General features: G+C 39.3%; 1 protein-coding gene across 4 annotated transcripts in view; it reads right to left on the bottom strand.

Moving 5' to 3' along the window:
* The window catches only part of CCDC85A (coiled-coil domain containing 85A), an 82,879-nt gene extending 59,063 nt beyond the window's left edge, over positions 1 to 23,816 (bottom strand). For 3 of the 4 annotated variants that reach the window (XM_014966478.1, XM_014966479.1, XM_014966480.1), the window contains exons 1-2: positions 23,482 to 23,816; positions 19,817 to 20,732 (exon numbers count right to left, since the gene is read on the bottom strand). In XM_014966478.1, coding sequence (XP_014821964.1) covers positions 19,817 to 20,732; positions 23,482 to 23,700 — 1,135 coding nt within the window. In that variant the 5' untranslated portion in view covers positions 23,701 to 23,816. Of the gene's footprint in view, positions 1 to 9,627; positions 9,705 to 19,816; positions 20,733 to 23,481 lie in introns of those variants that run through there. The other variant, XM_014966481.1, reaches the window with a different exon arrangement.
* Between the last annotated feature and the right edge of the window lie 36 nt (positions 23,817 to 23,852).

The raw sequence follows: 23,852 nt of genomic DNA, 5'->3' as shown, positions 1-23,852 counted from the left end.
GGCTAAAACTAAATGTTACAAATTATTCAAGAAAGCTTACAAACCTACTGACTTTGTAAGATTATTTAGCTAAATTTCTTGATAATCTTGAAAACAAAAAACCCCAAACTTCATAATGATTGACCATGTTAGTTATATGGTGCATTATATCTATGTAGCATATAATTATATCAAGCAATGCATGGAAGCCTTTGTAATTTAATTTAAGTAAAAGCAGTGGATTAACTTCATCCGATGTGATAATAGGTATACAGACAGATAGAACTATGTGTGCAGTTGAGTGAACATTTTCTATTTGATTTAAAATGAGACAAGCAGTCCCCTAAATTAATAAATGCTACCACGTATGGACACACATAAAATGAATCATCAGATTCTTCCCCCATTCAATTAATCTGAGATTTTTTTCCAAGTGCAAAGCACAGACACCTATGGGAATTTCATATTGCCATAAACTTCATCCTGCTATATTAATCAGAGAGCACTGTCAATTACACAGCTGCTAGACAAGGACTAACAAAAGGAACCAGGAGGAATTTCTACATTCCTGTCTTACTATGAATAATACATTACCCACTATCAAAAATAAATCAAGGAAAAACAAACATTTTAGAAGAGTCTCATCTTTTTAGCGAGTGGCAGATTTGCAGTGATACTTCTCAGTGTTGGTACAGGTGAAAGTCACCCTTCACAGGAACAGGCACAGCGCTGTTGGAGCTACAAAAGCCATGTCAGGTCTGGAGAGAATTCCAAGCTTATCTGACAAGCTGTGTTATGCAGAGGTAGAAAACACATGCACTAATCTTTTCCCAATATGCAAAAGGAATTAAGGCTATTTCTTACTACACTGCACCCAGTGTATCAAAGGCAACAAAATATAACTAGAAATTCAGTGAAATTCAGTGAAATTCAGTGAAAATATAGCCCAAATAGAAACCATTAATTAAGTGCTGCATCAAAGCAGCACTCAGAGGATAACACTGTGTTTTACAAGGGCAAGACAGTTATTCTCACACCCAACTCTCAGCTGGGTTTGTGTTGTGTAAGAAAATAAGGGCAGACCATTATTCTTTTTGAGGATTCTGGTCAACAATATCTGTGACTTTGATCTACTTAATACTTCTTTTGCAATGCCCAAAGCATAGTTTCCAAACCCAGACTTAAAGTTTACTTATCAACATGGGTTGAACTTTAAGTGTGCATCAGCCTCCCTGAACCACCGCCAAGTTTAATGAAGAATAGTTTGCCCTTTTAAAGATCACATCCTCAAATCAGCAAATGCTGCTTTTGTACTTAAAAAGAGGAACACACAGAAAAGCTTACAGGAGGCCATAGCATCACTTCAGCACATTAGGTTAAAGCAGTTTGTAAATGACCACAATTCAGATATAAGGCTACACAGATTGAAACTGAATCTTCAGTGCATTAAGAAGACTGCAACCAAAACTATCTACTAAGCTATTTTATTTCAGAGTAATGTGCATTGTCCCTGGCCTGGTGGACCGTTCTGATTATGCTTACACACACAACACTACGCTTTCAAGTGGCTCTACAATGCTGAAAGAACAAGGTAGTGAAAGCATCTGGGTCATCCATTGAAAAAAATCTTCATAATGTCCTTCTGTACTGCAGGATCATCCTTTTTTGCCACTTGTGCCAGGCTGCTGAATCTGTACAATTTCGCCACTGAATCTTCAGGCAAATCCCATCAGATTAAAGCAAGTGCAACAGATTTTGCACTTTGAAGAACAATGGCTTACAAATTCATTTTTAAGAATATATACTGTTGACTGTTGCAGAACTTAGCTAATTAATAGCAAAACTGAGAATAATTGGATTGCCTCCATTCTTGTTTATAAAAGGCAGCAAGACACCATCTCTGCCCCATATAACTGATAGAAAGACTAGCACTGCAAAGTTTTTAATCTCACGTTAGAGTTTTAGTTGGCGTTCTAATGTAATTGCTTTTCAACAGCAATAATCAAAGGACTCATAGGAATGCCTTTCACAAATCGTTAAGATTAATTTAGTTAAAAGTGGATAGAAAACATATTTTGTGTTTTCCTTTTTAAATAGGAAAGCTCAGATTTAATAGCAGAGTTCATCAACTAACACAGGCTTTTCACTGATGCCATGGCAGCAATTGTTTAAAAGATTAAATGTTTAATAATGAAAGACTTCTGCCTTCCCATATGCAGGCGAAAAGTCCTGCTTTACAGAAAACTCTGGTAGAAGACTAGAGGATATATAAAAAGAAATTTACATTTCTAGACTATTAAATGTTAGGATTGCTAACGTAGCTGCAGTCGTGCTTCTCCACTCTCAATCACAGGAAAAGACCTGCAGTAGGCACCTCCAAGTGTTCAAGACACCAAAAGCCACAGGTAGCTCAGAGATGCTACTCAAATAGAAATCCTGCATGCTGACCATGAGTTGGTCAGGATGAGCAATACCACAATGGCTCCACCGTGGCTGGGAGACACTGTAATAATTGTTCTATTTTTCATTTGATAGCAGAACGAGGGGGGCAGGATATCAAACTGATGTCTGTGGCTGAATAAAAAACTGCACAGTCATTAACAAAACCCTTCAATTATTACTTTTATGACCCACAAAAAAGTAATATATAAGTAGTCATTGCCTACATTATTTCCAACAATTTCAAGTTTAGAAATGCTGGAGCTCTGGTTGCCCTATAATCTAAATCTCTCCTGCACCTCTGTTTCCGGAAGCAGGGATACTGTTAAAAACAGTGCAAATTCACCAAAATCCTACTTTTGGTATCTGGATTATGACATTTTCCCCTTCTTTAGAGTCCTTTACTTTGACATTTTCCTTTCTTCAGAGTCCTTCACTTCACAACCTATGCACTCCTTAATATAACTCCGAACCTGCCTAACCTCATCTGGTTTCTTTTTCTCAAAAAAACCCTCAGAAACTACAAATTCTCTTCTGAGCAACTTGACTGTCTGTACTCACTAGGGTGCAACTCAAACCTTCAGCATCAAACACAGCCTGCTCCCATTATAGCTACAACACTACCTCCACATCTGAGTGACATTTCCCTAGAGATGGCAATCAGCTCCTGAACCCAGTTTCAGGACTGAGGAGAAATGAGATCCTGTTCAGTTTATCCTTCTCTTTCCTTTCTGCTTCCAGCAATTGTGCACTTGCTACTCCATCTGTAACCTCCCTAGGGAAGAGAGCTCTCTGCTCCATGCTCCAGGCCCCCAGGCACAACTGGTGGAGCTGCTACTTCTCTCTCCTTTTCTGGAGACTGAAGATGCTTCATCCCTTGTAGTGTTCTACAAGATATATGATTTGTCAAGAGCTCTGTTCTTAGTTCAGTGTTTCCAATGCAGCAGAGATGGAGACTGAGATGCTTCCCCTGCTACTAAAAGCTGCAGACTCAGCTCCTACTAAGTCTTCAGTGAGGGCAGGAACCCAGCATTGGGGTGATCGATGAAGGGAGCACTCCAGGGAGAGAAAGGCCAGAGCAATTTTTTGACTGTCCTCAAACCTGGACTGAGAGTCTCCATGTCAAATATAAATCTTACTGAAAGCAGACAGTGGAAGAATAGAACTTCTGAAGGAAATCTTGCAACTTACCTTTCAAAATCAGAACATTATGGGCAAAAAGGGATTGCTGCCTACTTCCCTTGGAATAGATTTCTAAGTCCAGCTCATGTTTTCATGACACTACTTAAAGAAACACCCCACCTGCTTCTAAAAGCCTGTGAACTCGGTGGGAACATGTGTGTGAAGTCAGCCACTTGCATAAACAAAAGCAGTATCAAACCCTAAATTATGTCATTAGCTAGATCAGTATCTCCAACATGACTAACATGGCAAGTCATTTTGTTTTCAGAAGCAGAAAGATTCCAGCACACCTATCTGCACACATGTGATTTTCACTAGCACAGTATGCAAGAGTCTAAAACAGGCATGCAGTTGTTTATTCTAAGTAGCAAGAAGTGCTTCAGGTATTGGTTTAACACAACCTGGCCATATTTTCTGGCAGCTTGTCTTTCAAAGTCTGCCTAAATGCATCCTTAACGTGCACTCAAGCTGCTGGCCCCTGCATAACATCGCTGCTGGGAAGCAGCAGGGCAGTACAAGAGCCCATCATCAGTCTGGCACCAGTCCTACACCTTAGAGCATCTCCTACAACGACAGGTAATATGGGTGATGTTCATCACTTTCCCATATCTCAGCAACTTACTTTACTTCAGGAGGACCACGTTAATCAGAATCCTGGCTTCCCCACCACTACGTAAGAAGAGTAGTTTTAGACCTGCAGCATTGCCTGAGAGAAATATTTTTGCTCATTTCTAAAGAAGTTTATCATCTCTCACACTGGATAAGAGTCTAGCAATGTAGACAAATGTATACAAAAGTATTCTGGTTATTCTACTCCTCAAACTTTTCCAGCTATGCCAAACTCTTCAGTCTCAGAAATATTTTCAGTTTCCCTTCATTGTACATAGATGAATATGTTGCTATTTGCATTTTTTTAATGCATATTCATGACTCAAGCTTCACATGGCTCAAGCAGAAGAAACACTATCACTTGAAAAGTGTGTTTATTGGACTGAATATAAACCATGAGACGTAACCAGTTACCCTGTGAGTATTCTGGACACTATATTAGAAGGTTCTGTCACTGATTGTCACTGATATCTCAAGAGCTCAGTTTAGAAGAAAATTACTACATTCAAAATGTCTTTCAAAATATCTGGGAAGTGTTTTGATAAACTATTTTATTTTTTCTGCAATTGTTACTATTATATTTCTTACTAGTCTCTTTGAATTTCTAACTACTTACTGTTCATTTTTCTTATCCAGGGTTCAGAGTTTTATTTCTTGACATACGTCCAGTAAAAGTTTACGATGACAAAAATTTGATAATCCCATGCTGTAATTCTAAAAATGGTTAAATATATTAGGAATGTTTTTACAGGAGAAAATTATATGGCTCTGCAGAAAATTTTACAAGCAAAGATATTTAGACAAGTGCTATATCAGAAGTAGCACCATATGTTCTCATACTTCAGCATGAAAGACAAAATGCCTGTAAAATGAAAAGCAATGATTCAATGATTTTTTTTTCCAAAAGCTACTGCCCTCAGAACTTAAAAACATGCACTTATTTAAAGTGCCAAATAATCAGACCAGTCTAATTAGGAAGGAGATAATTAAAAGACTAACAGGTTGCTAAATCATGCTCAGGACACACAACCTGGTGTTTGCTCTAGTTTATAAGACTAAAATAGTAACAGCACCAATGTCCCTTTAATCTCTGCATAGGTTTGAAACGCTAGATTGCACTCAGACCACATTGCATCGTAAGAAGTCATCATTACAAACTCACTACCTGGCACAGCAGGAAGCTGCTGGAATTGCAGTAACTTTCTACTCATAACCAGAATTGTGACTGTAGGCCTGTCATCACATATCACTGACTGGAAATGTTTAGGCTGTCATTTTTGAATGTCAAAACCCGATTCCCCACTGGGTATACACTACTACAAAGCTTTAAATTCCTGGACTGAGTTCTGATCGGTGCCATTCATAAACATTTTTAGAAGTTACTCTGCTACAGTTACTTTGCACAGGAAACTTCCATCTTTTGGCAGACAATGAGAACCTTTACCCAGTCTTCCTTCAAACACGGCCACTGCTTCATAGGACTTTAAGTAAACCCTTCAGACTGCAGTATTTGAGAGATCAGGAGCAGCAATCACCTACCTGCTAGAAAGGAGTCCACCAGCATTCAGCCAAAAAATTTCGAAGTACACTAGTTCAAAAAGTTCCTATCTTCCACATCTGCCAAGTCACACAGACGTTCAGGCTGGGACTCATCATGGAGATTTATATCTGCTATGTACCACTTCCCAAGCACATTCACAAGACGCCACACTATTGAACTGATACTAAGGGCCAAACGACCATCTTGCCAAAATACTGTGTTCTCATTATTTTTTAGTGTATAAGAGCTTTTATTTTCAAATGTTATTCTGACGAAAGATGGATACTCCTTTTGATTTACTAGCTTGCAACCTGAAATCCTCAGCTGATATCTGATCATGCCTCCAATTCATATCACCAGCTTGATTTCCCAAATGAAGACAACTACAGCTACACAACTATTCTGCAACGCTAAAAAAAGGCCACAAGAGAGAAAAATATCACCTCCTCTAACAAAGCTATCACAGCACTTCAAGTCTGGATTCACTGTAAATCACTTGCTATGTGCAAGGACACTTTTAAGCACCCCTATAAGTGCAAAAGGTACATTAATATCTTCTAATATGCCTGCTGCACACACACACAATAATTAAAAATAGCTTTGTTCCCACTGGTCAGGTTAGCATAATTCAGGAAGGAAGGAAACATTGTCTTAAAAGCTGATTTTGAAAGGAAACACATTGAAAATGTTTGTGTCGAGCTCATTGTTCATAAAGGTGTTTTCTAGGCACATGAGTAACCTCAGCCCCAATTTTTACATCACACTCAAAGCAGACTAAGTAAAAAGCTGTTAGAAAAGTGGCATGATGCAATGGAATAATCAGGAGCTAAAACCCAGGAAACCTGGATTAAAGGTTTAGTTGGTAGCTGATTAATCCCATCTTGTAATTTGTTTAGCTCATGGTTCTTCACATACAATATGATGACCACACTATGTATTTTGTTGGTAAATTGCTTTAAGAACTACTAATAAAAAGCTCTAAGTAATAACCAGGAACAAATATCAGGTGTAAGAGTTTGCTCAAGTTAACAGGACATCCATAGCTCTTTATACACATCAAGGTCTCAACTTCACAAAGCCATTTTTTTCTGACTTTGTGCAACTGATATCTTGCCTGCATTCACACACATAAATCAATGCATGTCCCACATATTGACGCTATCCTAGTCAACACCCAAGAGATCTCCAGGGTTAGAACTACTCCACAGTTAGAAGCTGGAGCAAGGAGAGGACTTTCTGATGGCCTTCCACAGCAACCAAGTCAGCAAAACAAACCAGCAATGTCCTCCTCTCCTCTGGCTCCTCTGACTGGTACCGCAGTCCCCACCTGTGAGATCATAGACTTGCTTTGGACCTCTCAGAAGCTCACAGGACTAACTGAAACATAGAAGCAAGCTTACACAGTACGAACCCGGGCAAAAGGTTTTGGCCCAACAGAATGGGCCTGAAAAGAATGGACATAATGCAATGGTAATCTCCAGAAAATGCATAAACGTCATTAGTCTGATGACCAACACATTACAGATTTTCAGTCCTTCCCTCTGCCAGACGTTCATGAATTCAACATAATTTAAACATACCTCAGACACATAAAATAGATATCACTGAACATTTATTTTGATGGCTTAAGTATATACTTGGGTTTGAGTATTTCAGAGTTCGGCTTTATGACTCTGAGGGTTATGTTTTCTGCACAATACACAATTAAAAACATGTGCTTACAAAAACTAGAGCGAGGTAACAGTACACAAGATCTGATGACCCCACTGCAGTGATGCCATACCAGAAGGTGAAGAAAGCCACCTGAGCAGTGAGGAGCATACCTTGGGTCAGAGGATCTCTCTGAGAATACTCCCCACACTATGGGAATAGGCATTAGCAAACTTGCATGCAATTAAATTGATATCAAGCCTTATCTGACTGTCACTGAAGTCTCACACCTCCAGACAGTCAGTCTCCAGCCCAGTTGACTGGTTTGCAGCTACCAGGCCACATCTTACAGGGCATGGAAGATAAGCACAAGTGGAGTTGAAAGCAGACAGGCCCACAGGTGACATCATGCCAAGCCAAGATCCATAGTTTCATCCATCCCTGGATCTCCACAGATTTGCAGCTGGCTCGAGCCCCAAATTAGAAATACATTTGGATTGCTAAAGGGATGGTGTTTACATGCCCATGAACTGGGCCTGCAATCCATAGGCCAAAGAGCTACTTCTGATTTACACCATAAAGACAGAGAAATCTGATTGCTGAAATCTGTTTCTTTACATATGCAACAAATGTCTCTGGATGTGGCTAAAATGGAAAGTGTTCTCTGTTTTATCCTCTCCAGATTTCTGATCAGACTTCTGGAGCAGCGAAGAAACTGTCTCTCAAAGAACCTTTCCCCACTGCATTTCACCAGATATAACGGGACACAAAATTAATACTCCATAAGCACTGTACCATCACTCATGCTAGCTTGACAATTAGACCGACTGGCTGGTTTATTCATCATTAACTAGCACGACTATTCACACTCCTGAGGCACCTGAATACTATGCGATGGATTAAAAAAAAAAAAACAGACAGTGAGGCTCAGTGTTTAGAATTAAGATGCTCCTGGTTCCCTGGGAAACAGCATTTCCCAATAAACCGAACACAAACATTATTTGGATTTTTCTCACTGTGGGCAGTGAAAGTCTACTAATCACTTTCATCTTCCATTACAAATCCTTTCCCACAAGCTTCAAGAACCTCTTGCTTCCTGTGCATCATGATGTATTTCTGAGCAGCACTGCAAGAAGAAATCAATTAAAATCTAACAAAATTTGGGGGATATTAAAAGCGCTTAATTAAAAATGTTAGATTTGAGAGCATGTGTCACCTGACTATTTTCACAGTCAACACGCTGTTTCTTCTGTAAGAAGCAAAACAAATATCCAAAAATCTCACATTAGTTTTAAGTGACTTGTAGAATTGATGTCTAACATCAATTAACTACATCTGCTAAGTGCACCAAACAAAAAGCAGACAGCGCCAAGATTTGCTACATTTAAAGTACAGATCTTTTCACATTGATAAACTCAACAGATACTTTACTCTCAAAGCAAACAGAAATTATTTCTCATTCAAACATTCTTCACTAATTCTTCAAATATCCATTTTTCAAACTGTCATTAGAATCAACTCTGTTGATTTTCTTAGTTAAAAAAAAAAATAAACAAAACCACAATTAAGCAACAGAAGTGGAATAGAATATGTTGCCCAGGAAAATTGCCTGAAGTACACATTTCCAGGGTGCAGCTGATAAGCGTTGTCTTGTCATTTAGGCACATACAGTTTGTTCAATTTAGATTGTTGTAGAGTTATCATGAAAAAGGGTCAAGCAAATCCTTTTGTGCTACATCTCTTTTTGGACTTTGAGTACCTTTTCAGTATTCCAAGGGTCTACAACTGGATGTAATTACAATAGTGTGCTCAATACAACTATCCAACGCGTTCTTGACAAAAACAGGATGGAGTGACTTGAGAGGATAAAACTCTGAGATCCACGCTTTCAAGACAGTCTGATCAGTCATCTCCATACTGTCAGGCAATCCAGCAAATCATTTTTATCAGCCTGCACACAACTCTCTAGTACACTCCAAAAGGTTAAGAAATCTTTCCATTTTATTGCTCTTATAGAGAAGGTAAAATATGGAAATACCAAAGCCTTAACGCTGATATTAGGACTTCTTTTAATATGCTCAGGATGCTTTTTGTCCTCCTAGTTCTCAAAAATATTTGCACATGCTATGGTTGCAAGCAGTCAAAATGCAGCAGTATTGACTGGAGTGCAGATCAGGTATCAAGTTCCAGAAATAAGGAATAAATCGAAAAGTTCTTAGCACCTGTACCTGGAAGAGACATAGATTCTGGTATCTTCTGCTGTTTAGTTAAGACTGCAGAGCCTTTGGTCTTGTTGGTTGAAGAGCTGGTTAGGAAAAAAAAACATTGTTGGAACGCTTTGCTTTCATTTTTCCTTCATGGACTTGATACTGCAAAAAACCTAAAATTTGAAATTTAACTTCAGGTCACAAAAAATCCAAAAATGGACAAAAGCAAGCAAGATGAATGACAATAACAGACAAATGACTTCATTCAGAGCACTGCAAGAGCATGGATATTTAACGTCTTGCTTCTGTCTGGGCATCCAATTTCAGTGCAAGCCAGGTACCCAACAAGGAGTGAAGTGCTCAAATACTTTGAAGGATCTAAGCCAATTTTCAGGTTCTACCTCATAGCATTCATATGCTTGTGCTTGATGTATTCAGCTGCCTTCAGTGAAACGTTCTTTTTCTCTCTGATAGTCAAACAGTATTTTTAGAGACACATCTTAATGTTATCAGTAACATTTTCAGACCACAAAAATCGTAGAATGGATTTTTAACATCATTGAGATTCAACCACTGTAAAACAAAAATAGACTCAGAAACCAAGAGGGAATGTGGGTCACCTATCAATGCTTTTCTCCAGGTTTATCTGAACTTCACATAAAATGTAAGGTACATAATGATGAATCAGCCCTGCAACGTAAAAAGCATACGCATTTTTTTCTTTGAATCCAAGTTACAACTACACACTCCAAAACCCTACAACAAGCATTGATTAGGGCAAATTTTCACAATTCACTGGAATTTAGTGAGATGCAGTGAAAGAAATCTAGTGAGTTTTAAGGCCAAATATTTGAAGAAGGTATCTCACTACTGATCAAATGAGAGAAGTTTGATACTACAGCTCTGGAATAATTTGGGTAACCTTGAGGAAGCACCAAAATGAAGACCTTTAGAAGACATTCAATATTGTTGCTGACCACATAGCTCACTGTGCTCTCTTAGCTACAACATATCTCTTACTCATGACAGTGCTTGAACATGACTCTCATTAGTCTAAATAACCACTTCAATTATTATATGAACTTTTACAAATAGATATTAACAACCTTGTCACCATCCTTCCCCTCTCCGTAACCTGACACAATATTTGTAATAATTCAGTGCGAAGTTCACACAAATAAAAAATAAAGGGTTGAAGAAATATGTATTTGCTGAAGTATGCAGCTGCAAAACTGCTGAGTTCTTCCTCTTCCCAAGAACGTACAGAAACAATGCAAATATGCCAGAAATTTTATAACAGAACTGACAAGTTGAGCTAAGACTATTTGTTATTCAGAGTCTTCACATAACTGTTCATCTTTTAAGACAGTCTGGCTCAAGATAGCAGCTTCGCCATTCACAATCAATAGATTTGCAAACATTTTGATGCTGTGTACCAAATGCTCAGACAGATCTCAAATCTTGATCCTGACTCTTTTCTGTGTATCTTGCAGAATTAAAAGCACTTTAAAAATTTACAAAAACAGTAAATGTGCACAGACTATAATCATTTGTGTATTTATTTCTGAAAGACAGCTTTAGTATATATCCTTCCCCTTTATATATCCCCCCCTTTATATATCCTTCCCCTCGCATGTTATACTTGAACAATTAATTTCCTCTGAAACAGATTACTGTTACTACCAGTCTATCTCGTTGTCTTTCAGTCGCACTGTACAAGGTCTCTTCCATTTAATCCTTCCCTTTTCTCATGTTGGTCGGTATCTTTCTCTTATGATACTGTCTAAAAATCCCATCTCAAGTGATCAGATTTCAAAAGCAGCAATAGCACAATGAGGGTAAAGAGAGAAGGGTGGATTTTTCTCCTTGTTTACTTAAATATGCTTTTAGATTTCTTGATTATGAATACCCAAAAGACCAGATAAGATTCTTAATTCATGTATATAAAGGACTTAGTTAACATTACTAAAACCCTCCACAGTACTTCAAGTTTGCACTAACAGTGAATGCCATATTATTCAGTCCTTTAGGAATATTACAAGCCACAGTTGCAGAACGAGTGCATGGAAAAACTGTATCTGCATACAAAGGAGCAATGACCAAAAGAACCACCTTAAAGAAATTAGAAATTGCCACACTGGATCAGAACAATGCAATTACTATTTTATCTTCCCCCTCTCCCAACAGGGACCACACCCAGCTGTTTTAAAGAGAGGCAAACAAAAACTTGTGCCATTAACAGCAATGGAACAACAGACCAGAGTGACATTCACCCTGAACCAAAGAACATTACTAAAACCCTCCACAGTACTTCAAGTTTGCACTAACAGTGAATGCCATATTATTCAGTCCTTTAGGAATATTACAAGCCACAGTTGCAGAACGAGTGCATGGAAAAACTGTATCTGCATACAAAGGAGCAATGACCAAAAGAACCACCTTAAAGAAATTAGAAATTGCCACACTGGATCAGAACAATGCAATTACTATTTTATCTTCCCCCTCTCCCAACAGGGACCACACCCAGCTGTTTTAAAGAGAGGCAAACAAAAACTTGTGCCATTAACAGCAATGGAACAACAGACCAGAGTGACATTCACCCTCAGTTTCATAGAATGGTTTGGGTTGGAAAGGACCATAAAGATCATCCAGTTCCAATCCCTCTGCCATGGGCAGGGACATCTTCTAGCAGACCAGGTTGCTCAAAGCCTCATCCAATCTGGTCTTGAACACCTCCAGGGATGGGGCATCCTGTTCCAGTGTCTCACCACCCTCACAGGAAAGAATTTCTTCCTAGTATCTGATCTAAATCTCCCCTCTGCCAATTTAACACCATTACCCCTCATTCCATCATTCTACTCCTTGATAAAGAGTCCCTCTCCACCTATTGTGTAGGCTCCCTTTAAGTACTGAAAGACTGCTATAAGGTCTCTATATAAGGTCCCTATTACTTAGAAACCAATGTTCACCTCACACCAAATGAAGCAGATCTCATAAACACCACGGATTCCGATATTACCTTTCATTTTGTACTATCCAAAGGAACATACCATACTTCTCAGGACTTTAACCACTTCTGGGCTCTCTGCCATTTCACAGCAATGAGGGTCTGCCTAAACCTGCTAGTGTGGCTTAAGAGTTTAGTTACAACTGATCACCCTATGTCTCCAAATTCCATGACAAGGTGCTTTATCCCTTTTCTTAACTAAGACCTTAATACTGCAGTTACCTTCAGACAGACAAGAACACTGATGGTTACACAGTGGACTCTTCTACAGATTCACATACAAGGTTGTGGTAAAACCAATCATACCACAAGCACTGTATAATTTGGTTTTCATCTTTCCACAACTATGAATGCTGCATATTAAGTTGCACTTCTTTCTGCATTAAGCAAAATTCAAAGCTCAATGTTTCAGTCCTAGCTGATTCTCTTAACAGAGCTCACCCTTTAACTATTCAAGAAGCACATGCAGACAAGATTTATATCAAGATCATGACTTGACGATAATTCTCAATGCTCTCTCAGTAACTATATATCTGTGTATATGACAGTAAGATCTAAGATAAGATGTGCTTCAGTTTACTAATTAGGACATGACTTACTAGCTCAGAAGCCAATGAATTTTCATTGCTAGAATCATTGTCTTATGTACACAAAGCTTTATTATACCTCATTAAATATCCTGCAATTTGGAATGCCTCACTATCCTTGACTCCTGTCCATGTCTATGCACTTTGTGTGTGAATGGTAGCACAGAATTTTAACCCCACACTATACTGAGTGCTATGCTCTTCCCTAATTGTTAACTAACTCAACTCCGATCCCTGCAGAACTTGCAGCAGCTCTCCATTGTTAACTTCCTAATAAAATTTAAAAACTAAAAAAAAAAATTTCCCATTAGTAGATAGAACAGTAGACAAGACATTCTTTGATTAACACACACAATATACCTGACAAGGCTGAAGTTCTTAAACAAGCAGCACATACAAAGAGTTACTATAATATTCTAACTCTGCATTAAAACTGCCAGAGTTCAGAGAATTTGACACTTTAATCAATGTAATATGTCTAAAACATATTTTACTATTATAAAATCATAACACTATTAACTCAGAAAGCTCTGCAAGGCACTATGTTACATGAGGTCCTGTCCTTAGGTTAAAGATATTCTCTCCAAGCAGGGAGTCAGACAAGGCTTTAATGTGAGGGTTCTCCATTCTGGTACTAAAAAAAATAAAGTAAAAGTCTGCCTGCATATTTCAGGCAGATAACACTAACAACTATGCAAGCTCCTGATGAGATCTAAGAACTAAAAGCAAATGTCTTGCATCTTGACCCCATCACCATGAAAAATAAATTAAGCTTTTCTATTGTCTTCAGTACACAGTGAAACAAACTCCCACTCACTACTCAGAAAATACATTATTTTTTAAAACATATAATGAAATAAACAAAACAAAAAATCAGTATGTCAGATCTATCCCAGGTATAACACTAGTAAAGTCAGGATGTGCACAAGCTGGCTCACAGAGTGTTTGTCAAGACACCATCGTAACGGCACTGTGATTTATTGTTAGCCTTTCCCTTCTGGAGGTCTGTGGTCAAATGTCAGTAAAGTTCCAACAGATGCTCAAAACAAGAGATATGGCCACACATCTCAACCGAATCAGCCAGCCAGCATAGCTGCTGGCCTCCACTTCATACTGGTTAAATGCTTGGAAGATAAGGGCACTATTCCCAGGTCTGAAGGGAGAGTTACTGAACAGGCTGTATCAGCACTTCTGTGGAACTGTGGCATGAACCAGGGGAAATAAGTAACTTACTCACTGGCAGAAGCTGTACAGTCATCACCAATGCCCTCCCTCCTTATTAATACACCCACCCACCCATCACAGTCTAACACGGACCTTGTTCTAAAAGATACATGGTATACTGGTGATGATTTAAAGAGAATATAACTATATTCCCAACTCTGATTCCTGCAGTGCAAGTGTCATTGCTTCCATCAAAGAAAGACTGAATTAGCATCAAGTCCTTACTGCAAAACAAAGTCATCTGTGTAGCAGGATATGCAACCTACAGGAAAAAGGAAAAGTATAAAACTTGAAAATAGCTACTTCACACGTGGCTGTGGTGTATTCATAGCCCTGTAACAAGAGAGGTTGTTCAGCTGAATCCTTTCTATACTTTCCACCACCATGTGTAGTGCCAGTGTCTACCTGACATCAAATAGCCTGGGTCAGAAGCAAGCCTCTGTGCTCAGCACCAACCTGTTTGCCACTTTAATCACCCACTGAACTTTTCAGTAACATCCAAGTTTCTTTATAAGTAGAGGCATCAATCTTTCCATTAACACACCAATAGTTTTGCTAGAAAAATGATCCACCTCATACTGAAATATTCAAAGCAAAACTTGTTTTGTCAGTTAAGTTAAGGATACATTAAGTTCTCCCAAAAAGACGTACAACATGAGTTTCTAGTAGGTTCATTGCTTTGATATTATAAGCCACATTTTCAACTTGGTAAATTACTCCACAAAAAAATGAGTTTGGTAATAAATACAGCATGCTCTAATCACATACATATTCACGTATCATGCCCCAGTTCTCTTACAGTGTGTAACAGCTAAAATTAATTTACAAGTCTGACATAAAACCCATGGAATTCAATAGAAAGATTCCCACCGACAAAGTTTCAGAGCTCCACGCTTAAAATAATAAACTTCTAAAATAAATAGCAGAACACTTCATGCTGGCAAGCAACAAAATTCTATCAATCCTGTAGCCTTTGTTTAAGGAACAGGTTACTCTCAAGAGTAAGTCATGCTGTATCAGGCTCCCAACAGCAGATGTACAGTGGTGGGTGCCATCAGGAAAGCTCCAGTCACACACAAAAGTACTGCACACTGCTACTAATGAGAGGCAAATTATTGCTAATTCAACTTCAAGAAATGTAACGCATAAGCAAACCTACATCAAAACATGACATCTTTTCACTCTTTGGCAGCAGGATGCGAGCTATTTCCACAGAGAGGGTATCAGTTAACTCAGTAACTTTAGTGTTTTTTCTCTCTAAAAAACTGATACTGCAGTTTCCTCTTTTTACGCAGCACAGTATTTTCTGAGTTTTATTTTCCTTATAAGAAGCACATTTATAGCAGAAACTGATTAAAATTTAAGCTGAGTCTCCATTTAGCCTACAAACACCTTGGCTCAAGGAGAGGTGCTGTTGCATTTGTTCTGTAAGAGCCCTCACACCTCCAGCAGTACACATAGTGCTAGTCAGCAGTTTTACTTCTCTTCATAACCTCAGCAGGAAGCAAAGAGCACATATGAAAGCCTTCTGATAGTTTCCTTTCACACAAAAGTCAAAGCGCAGAGTAAAACAAAGGACTTCTTAAAATAGAAAGTTTACAATAAATTGCTTAGAATAAAAACCACCCCAGATTGCAAATGCTGAAAGCACATTAATTTGTATAGAGGCACTTATACCCCACATATTTGTGTCATAGTTAAGCTGTCAAGTATTATTCTAGGTTGCATAAATGTTCTCTTTAAAATGTTTTACCATGGGTATTTTCTCTTCTAATTGCAGCAATCTTTCTATCCCAAATACTTCTGTGCTCATTACCCAGAACATTTAGGTGCGATCACAGCAAAAGATCGTTATCATGTTTTATTTGGTTAGAGCCTTTACAATGGAATACGTATGTTTCCAATTAACAAGCATCAAGCCAAATTTAGCTCTCACATCCCATTTTCTGTCATTCCACAGGTCGAGGACACCCATTTCAGAAAAACGTCGGAGAACTCTGAATTTATTTTTTTTTAAGCTTTATAAACCTTATAAATGAAAGCTGACATGTCATACAAGAAAAAATACCAAGCTCAAACCTTTGAGCATAGAAAATGAAAGGAATTATGAAAGGAAATGTTATCACCTCATCCGTAATTCCTTCAGCTGTGCCTGTGGACCAAAGGCAGCTTCAGACTGAAGTAACTTCCCGCATAACCTCATGACAGCTTAAAATATGCATGAAGCCCAGATGATTAATGCACATACCATATCCTGTAAAGCAGACTACAGCTACACATCAGATTTCCGATAGCATTTTATATTGCCACTGCTTCAACTTTAGCTTAAGAGTTTGTCAGAAACCTGCAAATACTCTAACTCCATTCCTCATGTCTTCACATACAGTCCAAGTTCCGCTCTAGACAATTGCACCCCACTTGCACACATTGCTTCCCCGGGAGCACGCATGAGCGAACAAGACCAGAACTGAGGGTAAATGGAGCCATCAGCAGCGTATGGAAGCTCTCATTTCAACAGCAATAGCTAGGTCGTTTGCAAACACGCTTTCCAATCAGGAACTGCAATTTCAGGTAGACAGCATAGTACTCTTCAGAACGAGGTTTGACATGCAGAGGAATACCTTCTCCTCTCAGACCTGATTCAGAGTCCAGTTAAGCCCAAAGAAGATGGCACAGGCCTGTACTGAGTCTGGCAAGTTCTGCCTACATAGTTAAAATATATTATTTTATTCCTTTATTTACAAATGCATCAAAAGATGTTAGTTTTTGCTACTCATCACTTAAGATCAAAACCCCGCCACTGTTGCTGCTCAAATGACAGTCTTATAAGTACTGCCATAACAGCAGAAGTGCCCTGCAAAATAATCACACAGATGTGTAATCAAACATCTACTGGCTAGATATACTCCACATTTTAAAACAAAATAAGTTCCACCAACATGATATAGCAAACTTACTATGGGATTTTGGGATAAGAACCAAAAATAGCATCCTTTCATATTGCTCATCAGAGTTTAGGGCCAGGTTTCCATGCTGCTTCCTAACTCATGTTTTCACATCTTCCTTATAACAGAGGCAAAATATCAGGATTTTCATTGCAGCTAACTGCAGAGTTCCCCACCTATATTCCATTGGCAGGTTCACGTATACAGGTATACACAGAACATGCAAATTAAGATTTACACATTACTTTCACAACAATGAGTGATAATGGTCAGCAGTTTTACCACTTCCATATTAGATGTTCTTCTCCACAACTTTACAGTAGCTGACAAAATCAAAACACAAAAACCCAAAATGCCTTGCTGTGAAGACTTCCCTGAAGTTTAAGGCCCCTTCCCCAGAGCAAAGGTGTCAAGAGTTTTACTGCTGACCAAGGTCAGACAAATGTCAGAATTAAGCCTCACGCTTGCATCAAGTTATATAAATATGAAAGAAGAGAAGTTTGACAATTTACTGGTGAGAGAAGTCCTCTGCAAAAGTGTTTATACAAAGTGTAGGACAGGCAAAGCTCTGATTAAAGTCAATAAACAGATTCCCAAATCACCAGCTGCCCCCTCCAGCATCTTGTGGCCAGAGTCCAAATTGTAAATAGTCGAAATATTCAGCACAAAGGACGCCAGTCAACTCAGGTTTAATATAACAATTGTTTTCACTGCATTGTTAATAGAGCTGAGTTCTTAACAAGACTATTTGGACACAAAAAATGCATTGTTAATAGAGCTGAGTTCTTAACAAAAGACACAAAAAAACACAAAAACCCCAAAAATATCAGAAAAACACCAAGATCTTTGTCTCTGCATGAGTTTTTAAGAACATATACTTAAAACCTTAGATCACCTTTCTACATAACCAGTGACTGGATTGATGATCATCACGAGTGGAAATTAGAAGCCACTTTTAGGAAGTCTGGTTCCATATTTCACACCACCTAAAGCCAGGTTACTTTTAAACAGAAAGAAGCGAATGGAGAAAGAAATACATTATTTAACGGAAGTTTCATAAGACCAACTTTCATAACTTATGTATTACGCATCTTCACACAGCTGTCATACACTCATCTTATTAGTCATTTTAAAATTATCAGAAAGAGAAGTCTCTAAACTTACCACTTCGGGGTTTGTCAGCCCTGTCAAGTATACACATTTACTTAAAGTAATCTGGACTTGCCCCTACAGAGCAAGCTATCTTATCTCAAGGCATTCTGTAAGTTAATCACAGCGGGGAAATGGCCCAATGTGAGAGAGCAATGTGAGAAATGACGAGGACAGCACTGAGCTCACTGTCTCCTCCAGCAACAAGTGGTCAGTTCCACCGATGTCAACACAACTTCTCACAGCTGCTTATAAAATGGAAATACATGAACTGCATCCACCACAATTTATTAAGGCAAAATCATCACTTTCCACAGAGCTTGACTTCAAATCTAAGAGCTAAGGTCTAAGAAATGAGTTTTCAACTACGACACTAATTTTCTTCATGAAAATGTCTCAAAGCACCAAGAAGAAACAAAATTAAACACACTACATAAATTCTGCTAAGTCTATAAAATGTTATTTCTACAGCATAATAGGATGTTCAAACTTTGGTTTTAATCATTTCATTAGCTGTATTTCATTCATTTCAATACTGTTGTAACCACTTGTCTTTCAAATATTACAAAATACTTAAATTGAGACTATCTTAAGTCAGTGAGGATACACAGCCCTTAAAAGCTAGGTATGTTTATTGGATATTTTTCTAAAACGCAGCAATAACACCACAAAAAAAACCCCACCCTTAAGATCTTCCTTAATGTTTAACTTGTTATAATTAAACACATGCAAACTCAAGGCTTTGAAAAGCATTAGGAGCTATCAAAGTCATTTATATTGAGCCTAGCTGTTCATTTGGAGTCTTTTCCAAATCTTATGGAAAAGGATATAGTAAGAAGCCTTCCATCAATAAACAGGAATTTTTCAAATAGTTAAAGCTACAGACAGGTTAGCTTAGGAAAGTGGAAATTAAATTGGAGACATTCACCTCCATTCTGCTGACTCAGAGTCAGGACAAGCAACATATGCAATTTCTCTCCGACGTAAACAGAAATCTACGCAGTGACAAACAGCTTACATCTACCAACCCCAGAGCAGGATCAAGGCCACAAGCCACTTCTTGATACCTGACACTCAAGATAGACTTTTCCTCTACTTTTTTAATCCACCCAACATCTGCTGGATGGACAGACAGGTATACACCGGTTAACTCAATTGCTAAAGGAATAATGCTGATACCAGACTTGTTGCCTTTCATTTCACATAAAACATTATTCCTTTTCCAGAAATAATTGAAATATCACTGAAACTACCTTAGTAATTTTCAGAGTGAGTTTTCACAAAAGGTATTGACCCACCATTCATTCCATTGTATATACTTCTGTGGTGAGGTGACAGGTCATCTGTTACTTGTCTCCTGAGGGTACCTTCTCTGCTGCCTCCACTGAGGTGTTTGAGATGCTCTGGGCTCCCTCCATAGTGTTGTTTGAGATGCTCAGGGCTCGTACCCCTCACTTTGTGGAGATGTTCTGTACTTCCACTCGGCGTGTGCTTTTGAAGGTGATCTGGGCTGCTACTGCTGTGCTTTTGATGCTCAGGGCTGCTACCAGGCCTCTGCTTTTGAAAATGTTCAGGGCTACTACTCAAAACATGCTTTGGAAGAGTTTCTGGGCTGCTGCTGCTGTGCTTTTGTTGTTCAGGTGCTTTGACAATGGTTTTGTGATGTTCCGGACTTGGTCCTTTCAGGTGGTGATCAGGACTGCCAGAACTCCTAGGCTTCTGGAGGTGCTCTGGGCTGATACTCCTGTGTTTCTGATGCTCAGGGCTTCCTTCACCCCGAGTTTTTTGAAGATGTTCCGGACTAGTACTTGGATGATGTTTATGATGGTCTGGACTGTCTGTACTTCCCGTGCTAGAAGTACTACTCCCGTCACCGACATCTCGGATGTAAGTGCTCGTCGTGGTCAACTGGCACAAGCTGATTTGGCTGTCGATAGAGCTCCGGCTGCCGGCTCCACCACTTTTCTCCTCATCCAGCAACACACACAATTCTTTCAGCTCCAGGTTTTCCTTAACCACTTCTTCCTGCCTCACTTCCAGTTCTTTCAGCTTCAGTAAGTATAAGGCAACCTCTTTGTGCATAACACTAGCGCTGTATCTGCCCAGTCTCTGCCATTCGCGGGACACTTTCTTGCCCTTCTGCCTGTCATCATCCAGAAAGCAGCAGAGGTCTCGCAGTTCTTGGTTATCTTCTTGCAGCTTCTGGTTGATATCCTTTAAAAGAAAGACAATCATGACAGAGAAGTGTCTAAAAGAATTAGCATTATACTACTACCATGGCTATAAATCCATCATCTAAGCACTCAAGTGAGGCATAAATAATTGTGTGTGTAGATCTGGCATATTATAAAAGCATCATGCTTCAAGCAAAGCAAGCTGCTGCCCAGTATGAAGTAACTATAATGTGGAGATAATCTTGAAGGGTTCAAAGACTAACTTCTGATACAGCATAAAAGTTTCATGTGCTTAATTAATTTTCTTGCTAAATATCAGAATAAATCGCCCCAAACTGGGCAAAGATCATAAACTCTCTCATGGTGATCTCACTCCCTTGAGAAATATTCACCTGAGAGTCATTGCTGAAAAGAACTGCAAGGTATATTAGTAATCTCACTTAAATAATTAATTATTAACATTTATACTCTCTATTCCCTAAAAGATATTCACATATAAAGATGAACTTTTTACAGAGTTAAAATATTTGGGTTTTGTTTAATTTTGTTTCAGATTTGCATAAAAGAATCTTGTCAGTCATCAATTAATCAGTATTGCTTCAACCACACTGAAGTTAAATAATCTGCTTTACCAGATTTTTTGCTCCTAACAAAATGAAGTACGATTCCATACCCTTAAGTGAGGAACAGTCTGAAACAAAAATGTTCAAGCTATTACTATAGCAGAATAATATGCCAAAGAAAATATTTTCAGTATTTCATCCTCCTAGTTTTACTGAACTGACTTGTGACCATATTTACCTTTCTCCCATCTAAATATTCATTCCTTCTTACATATGATGATAGAAGTAGAGATTAGCCATAATTCTTAAAAATTTAGCCTTATGAAAAGGCCATTTTATCACTGTTTCTTAAGAGAAGCTTTTGTAACTCCATTAGATTTGTGTGCATGCATGCTTTTGATCTTTGTCTCAAATTAACTTTGAACTTGACCAATTTCAACCAATTCAACCAATTCAATCAAATTAACTTTGAACTTGACCAATTTCAACCCATGTCTGACAAAAGATAAATCTCAATAAGCCTACAAGGTAAAAATCTGTGCTGGTGAGAAATATTTGAAGTGACCCCATGGTGGAATAAAACAAGTTGTGGAAGGCCACAACTCATCAATCAGAAGCAGTAGGCACCCATCCACCAAAACCAGGCACGGCTGGTCATTGTTACTCATGGACCAGTTATTTCTCACAGGACAAAGGAGGTAGATGTTCAGATACCACAAAGGACTCAAAACCTCATCCTTCCAAATTTCTTTTAGAAGTTCCAGCTGACGCATCTGAACAAAAGGCGGAAGTTAAACATCACTTAAGAATTTCAAAATTGAGAGAGGAATTTGTCACTCCTTCCTACACATCTTAGTGTGTTTTGTTACTTATCTAGAAGATGCATAAATCCCCATGATGTCACATCACCTTTGCACATAACTGGGGGAGAGAGACTATTGAGAGACTATTGTTGTTTCTTAACTTACATTTAAAATCTTGTCATTTAACTTGTATTTTAAATGTAAGCTTTATTTTTACTAAAGTACTATCATCAATGACAGTACTCCCAAGACACCATATATTGTCAAAAAAATGGATGGGGGACACACACAGTCATAATCTGCAGAACAGAAGAACTTGGGAGACAGGAACAGACCTCCCCCATGAGTTATTTATTCTATGCCACACTATTATCAAAGACACTTTCACAATAATTCAGCTGTTTAAAGCCATTCTACAAGTCAAGAACTCTCTTCTAATGTACTCTCACATAACAATTCAAAACCCCACACTGTGTCTGTCTCTCCTCTCCTTCCCTCCAACATTACCTCACTGAAGGAATTTCCTAAAAAAAAAAAACCGATGTCCTTTCCCAAAGCCACAGGACAGAAAACGTTTTGTATTTATGCCTACTTTAAGATAACCTTCTAGGTCTATAATACACATGTAGATGTTACATCAGGGTAATTATCTGTCAGCAGTCACACTATCTTCCCAGTCCTCAGAACTGGGAAGGAAACAGGGACTTCACTTCTCATCCAAAAAAAGAGTTAACTCAAGAAGGGCTAAGTCATTACAGACTTGGTCTGCCTCTCCCTGTAGTTAGTCTACAGAAGCATACAATCAGAAATGGTTTGATCAGAGATGTGTTATCAGATATTTCTTTCAGACAATAAACTAGGGTTCTGATCATGAACCTGATCAATCATGAATGTGAAACTGAGCCCAAGGGTCTGCCATCGCCTGCCATACACTGCACTGCATCCTGGAACGACCAGCTCTATCCAGCAGCCTACCAGACTGCCTGACAGAGAAGCAAATCATCTTAAAATAGTGACAGAAATCAGCATAAGCTACACAAAGCCGTTTGAATGTCTACAGCTCTACACACTATTCTTACAGGTGCACTTCAGACAAGATCATTTAACCTTACTAAAAACCAATGAAGTCTAACACCAAAGTGACAACACCTAAGTGTTTTCATCAACCCAAAGCATACTGGGGCAGAGCGTACAACAGCTGTGCCTCACAGCCCGCCAAATAGTTGGTCATCTCTTAACCGGACACTCGATTTTTAAGCGGTATCAAACGCTATTCACTCCAGTGCTTGTTCACTCCTCATGAGGTTCTCGGTCACGGCTCCTCCCGGACCATACACCTGATGAGATCGCTGCCGGCGGGGCGGGCGGGGGACGCGGAGACACGGCAGAAACTTCAGGGGTCCCACCCTGCCCACCCCGCTACCTTCAAGCCGCGGATCTCGCCGAGGTGGAGCTGGAGGCGGCGGTTCACCTCTCGGATGAGGTTGCTGTGGTCCAGCATCGCGCTCATCTTCTCCGCCTCGGCGCGGCGGAGGCTGCGGATCAGCTCCTCCTTGCTCCACTTGAGCAGCTCCTCGTCCGACACCTTGGACAAGTCCTCGGCCGGCGCCGCCCCGCAACTTTCCGCCGCCACTTTCGACATGGTGGCGGCCCGGCAGCCCGGGGGGACCCCGCCGCCGAGGGGCTACGGCGCCCCCGGGGCCGCCCCACCGCCGCGGGAGGAGAAGGGCGAGCGCGGAGCCCGCGGCGGCTCCTGCGGGAGGGCGGGAGTGCCCCCGGCTCCAGCGCCGGCTG

Source organism: Calidris pugnax, unplaced genomic scaffold (assembly GCF_001431845.1).
Source record: "Calidris pugnax isolate Ruff unplaced genomic scaffold, ASM143184v1 scaffold31, whole genome shotgun sequence".
NCBI lineage: Eukaryota > Metazoa > Chordata > Aves > Charadriiformes > Scolopacidae > Calidris > Calidris pugnax.
Note: the sequence above shows the minus strand (reverse complement) of the source record. Positions and strands in the feature narration are given on the sequence as shown.